Genomic DNA, 4,891 nt, shown 5'->3' on the forward strand with positions numbered 1-4,891 from the left:
CCGAACGTCACCGAAACGACATATGTTGAAGGTACACGTCATAAAATGACAAAATATGCGAAAGTTTGTCAAAAAACGACACGTATACGCGTCGAATCAGGGAAAACACGATAAGACTAAATTTCAAATTATGCCATATACGATCGTATAGGCCTATGTTGTATCGTATATCGGCTTAATATGCATCGTATAGGCCTATCTGATTCGTATTACACTTTGAATTTTCTCAAAAATACCCCTAAATTTATCAAAAAAACAGGGGTATTTCAGTAATTTCGTCGAATAATACGCATCGTATAGGCCTATACGATGCGTATTAATCTATGAATTTCTCAATTGAAGGTGTCAATTTAATTTGTTCAGCACTTTGTGTGTTGCAGTTTGGAAAGATGACCGAATAGAGATCTGAATAAGTTTCTGGAATTAGAGAATCGTTGAAACAAGAAGTCCAACAATCCGTTGAAACCACATATTCGTGTGTTTCACATTATGCGTTTTAAATCAAGGTTCCCATCATTACAACCACTTGTTTTCAACTGGGATGTAATGCAATGATTCCTCTCAATTGAATTGACAGACACTTGCTTCATAGGACTCACTTGAATCGTCTCGGAAGTACTGAACAACCGAGATAATAACTCCGGTTTCATCAGCTGCATCGTTTACCGTGGAATGCATCCTTATTTCTGTAAATCGCACAAACAAGCATACCTTGAACGAGTCTAGAACACTCGTAATCCTCAACTGGCTTTGAAACCGGACCGAATCTATGAAGAAACTGTTCGATTTCACGGTGAGTGGAGAAATTAGCGACAGAGAAACTGTTCGATTTCATGGGTCGTGCTCTTGGTGGGATGGTCCGCCTTGCGGCAACATCTCTTCGGTACCGGCAATGCGACTCTTCTACTCCCCGGCACAGACATGCATCAGGAAAGAAGCATATAAAGAACCTTCAAAAGTTAGAGAATATACAGACTTCAAAAGTTAAACATATTTTATAGCTATTATACCTCGTTTAATAGCAAGATAAGAAGGATGAGATATCGGCAGTTAGCTTGAAGAAGTTTCTCTCGATCATTCAACACATGTGATCCAGAGAATACGTTACGAGATTCTTCGAGAATTAGAAAAGGAGAAAATACGGAACGACAAGGGTGCTGGTCTTTTCTCCCACGTGTGATCCAGAGGTCGGTCTCGGGTGGGCATAAGATCTGTGGGCCCTATTGTCGGATCTGTGACTCCATGGAAGATGTGATTAAGGTAAGCGTGCCGTAAAGTTGCACCTGTTGTCTAGAGAAGCGCTTTTATCATGTGTCATAAAATGGAACATAATCCCAGATTGTCTAGAGAAGCGCTTTTATCATGTGTCAAAGAGAAACATAATTTTACAGACGATTTAGAGAAACATAGAATACGTTACGAGATTTTTTGAGAATTAGAAAATGAGAAAATACGGAATGACAAGGGTGCTGGTCTTTTCTCCCACTGTGCAAACTTGAAGAATCTCACCATAACACATTGTAGACTGGTAGGCTTGAAGATCCGTGGGCGCTATTGTCGGATCTGTGACTCCATGGAAGATGTGATTAAGGTAAGCGTGTCGTAAAGTTGCATCTGATTTTTAAAACATTCCTACTGACATAATATTTTAAAAATTGAGAACCACATATTCGTGTGTAGAAGCTCGGAAAGATGACTGAATAGAGATCTGAATATCCCCATGTTAGTTGTTACCATATGACACATGATAAAAACGCTTCTTTAGACAATCTGGGATTATGTTCCAAAAATTGGGAACCACATATTCGTGTGTAAAAGCTCGGAAAGATGACCGAATAGAGATCTGAATATCCCCTTGGTAGTTGTTACCACTTGACACATGATAAAAGCGCTTCTTTAGACAATCTGGGATTATGTTCCGTTTTAACATGCCGCTTAAATCTCACATTGTAGACTGGTGGGCTTGAATGGTTTTAATATATTTCATTTTGGACTATCTTGTCTAATACTTGAAAATGGATATGATCGTGTCAAGATCTTTATCTATCATGTCATCGACCAACTGCTCGAAATCCCTTTTGTTTCTCGAGTTCGCATTCGACACAACACAACAAAAAATAAACTTAAAAAAATCAGTGCCTTGATACGCATCGTATAGGCCTATACGATGCATATCAAGCCCGCCACCAGACATAACCTGCACATGTCAGTCTGTCGTGGCTTTTCCTTTATTTCAATACGCATCGTATAGGCCTATAAGATGCGTATTGAATTGGAAAAGTGTACGGATAGACAGAGAGGTGTGCCATTAGAAATCCCCGGGCAAATATAGGCAAATGTGATATTTTGTGACCAAGCATTTACAAGTTTACAACCGTGTCTCGTACAGCAACTCTATCCACTTTTATCAGTTCACCAAAATTTGTTTATGATGCGTAATCTTCTTCAACCAACTACCTCTGATCATCCGCTGTTACATCATCACCGTTTTTGGGTATCCGGGTTCGGATTCGAGTTAAAGAAACGGAGCAGTCGTACCAACAACAATTTCTTTCAGAATCAAGCCACCGCTGCTGGAGATTCAGAGTTTGAAATCGACCCGGATAAGGCCCGAGACGCCCTCCGCCAGCTTGACCAACAACTGGACCTTATCTCGCAGAAACAAGCCAACCCTGTTCCTAAAATCAAAGGTAATTCATTGTTTGTTATTCGCTTTCAAACTCATTAAACCCAAACGCTTTAACACACAACAAATATTCGCTTCCCTTTTAAACTGAAACTGAATGAATGAATTGGGTTTTAAATCTGAATTCGGTTCTAAATCTATAGAAGAATTATGGTTACTTAAGTTTTCTCTCCTCCATTCACAACCACTCTATGTAATTATAGATTTAGCACAACCCCATACAACAACATATAATGAATGGTAAAAAGATAATTTAAGGAAATTTATAAAAACAAAAAAAGTTATTCACTGTCAAAGCTGAACCCGAACCCATAATCTTCAAACTAAAAATCGAACCAATAAACACCACTAGTCTGTTTGAATTTGTGTGGATGATTATGATTATTTGGAAAAGTTTGTTCACGAATCACAGCGAGATGTTTTGCTTATCTGACCAAAAATTAAAGTAGATAATTAATGGATCATTGTTTTAGAGTTACAACTAGTGTAGTCTTAATTAACTCAACTCATTATGATATGTTGGATCAGTTTTATATCATCATAAAAAAACCGAAAATCACTGGCGGGTTAACCCTATTCGACCCGTTTGACTTTGACTAAAGGACTTGACAATTTTGAAACTACTTCATACATCATCTCCTTGCTCTATGACTACTCGGTGTAGAGAGACATGAAGAGGAGATATTAAGCGCTACGTGACAGCCACGTCAGGGAGGGGCTTGAAAGTGGCGATTTTATTAAAAAAGTAAAACAACAACCAATCAAAATCAACCCAAACAACAACAACCAATACCATCGCGTCCTCCACGCCGGTGGAAATCCTCAAGCCCCCTACTCCACGGCGGGCGACGAGGTGGTGTGCCGGCGTGGTTGAAGCCTCCACGCCCTACCACACCGTCTAGTCTAATGGTCTAGTGGCATTGATGATTGTCTCCTACAAAAATGACGTGAGTTGAAATCCCTACAAGTGTAGGTCATTAAGTTGTATTTAGGAGTAAAAAGATAGTTGTTCAAACATAATATAACACCACCGCTCGACCCTCCCGACCCACCCGTTTCACCTATAGGTTCGGTTATCGGATTACTCATTCTCATCTTCACTTATTAAACCTCTTTCCTGTGACCATTGAAGATATATAGGGTGTAAACGAGCGGGGCCTAGCACGAGCTCATATAAGCTCGACGCGCTTTAACGAAGTCGAGCTTGAATTCAACTCATGGGTAGTCTTTCGACCTCAACCTTTAATCTATTATTTATTTGTTTTATCATAGTTTATTGTATAATAATATATAATTTTTAAGCATATATAATATAATAAATAAAAATTATATAACGATGAGTTCCTTTAGGCTCATGTTTATTAAAGCTTAGGCCCGACCCGTTTATTAAACGAATTTACTTTCAGGCTCAAGCTCGTGAGTGGCTTGACTCAATTAGAACTTTAACAAGCTGGTCTTGAGTAGCTCGCGAGTGGCTCGGCTCGGCTTGGCTCGTTTCAGTTCGTTTCGTTTACGCCTATAGATACTTGAAAATGATACATTTCTTTTTATCAAGTTAATATGTTGAAAATTATTGCAGCTTCCAGCCCATATAACGCAAGAGAGGAAGTGACGAAAGATGTTCAAGATCCAGGAGCATTTCTACCATATGCATTTTTTGGACTCTTGGTGTTCACCATTGTCTATAACGTTTTGTTCATAAAAGTAATAAAACCATCTATAGATGGACCGCAAGTGGAGTTAGCTCCGGTTCGATCATCCATTATGAGCCAAATTTTGAAAGACGAGTGATGTGTATGGAAATGTATCAAACTTGACACGTAAATCGTCACATCATCAAATATTACCATAACATTATATTTAATTACATCATTTCTTATGTAACGCTACAATGACTCACTCTAAAACTAAAACATCTATATGACCTTGTAAACAAAGTATTTTCCAACTTCTAAATCATATTATAAGTGGTATTCACCTCAAATGGATCCATAAATCGTAATATGATGAATAACATGGCAATTAAAAGCAATAATATGGACCCTTTGTCAATTCATCTCCTCATATGCCCCGACGAACGTATAACACCACTCGGATCCTGGCTAATTGGATATACTCCATGGGACTGACCGGTTGTCTTACATTACTAAGCGGATAGGAAATTCACCTTGACATCATATAATGCCAATGGGTATAGTCTAGCCA

At 38.7% G+C, this 4,891-nt stretch overlaps 1 protein-coding gene across 1 annotated transcript; it reads left to right on the forward strand.

Moving 5' to 3' along the window:
* Nucleotides 1-2,349: 2,349 nt before the first annotated feature.
* On the forward strand, nucleotides 2,350-4,573 carry LOC110871740. The gene is made up of 2 exons (XM_022120465.2): nucleotides 2,350-2,690; nucleotides 4,266-4,573. The coding sequence occupies exons 1-2, from the start codon at nucleotides 2,429-2,431 to the stop codon at nucleotides 4,475-4,477; spliced, it is 474 nt and encodes a 157-aa protein (XP_021976157.1). The 5' UTR covers nucleotides 2,350-2,428; the 3' UTR covers nucleotides 4,478-4,573.
* Nucleotides 4,574-4,891: the final 318 nt, after the last annotated feature.

Source organism: Helianthus annuus, chromosome 6 (assembly GCF_002127325.2).
Source record: "Helianthus annuus cultivar XRQ/B chromosome 6, HanXRQr2.0-SUNRISE, whole genome shotgun sequence".
NCBI lineage: Eukaryota > Viridiplantae > Streptophyta > Magnoliopsida > Asterales > Asteraceae > Helianthus > Helianthus annuus.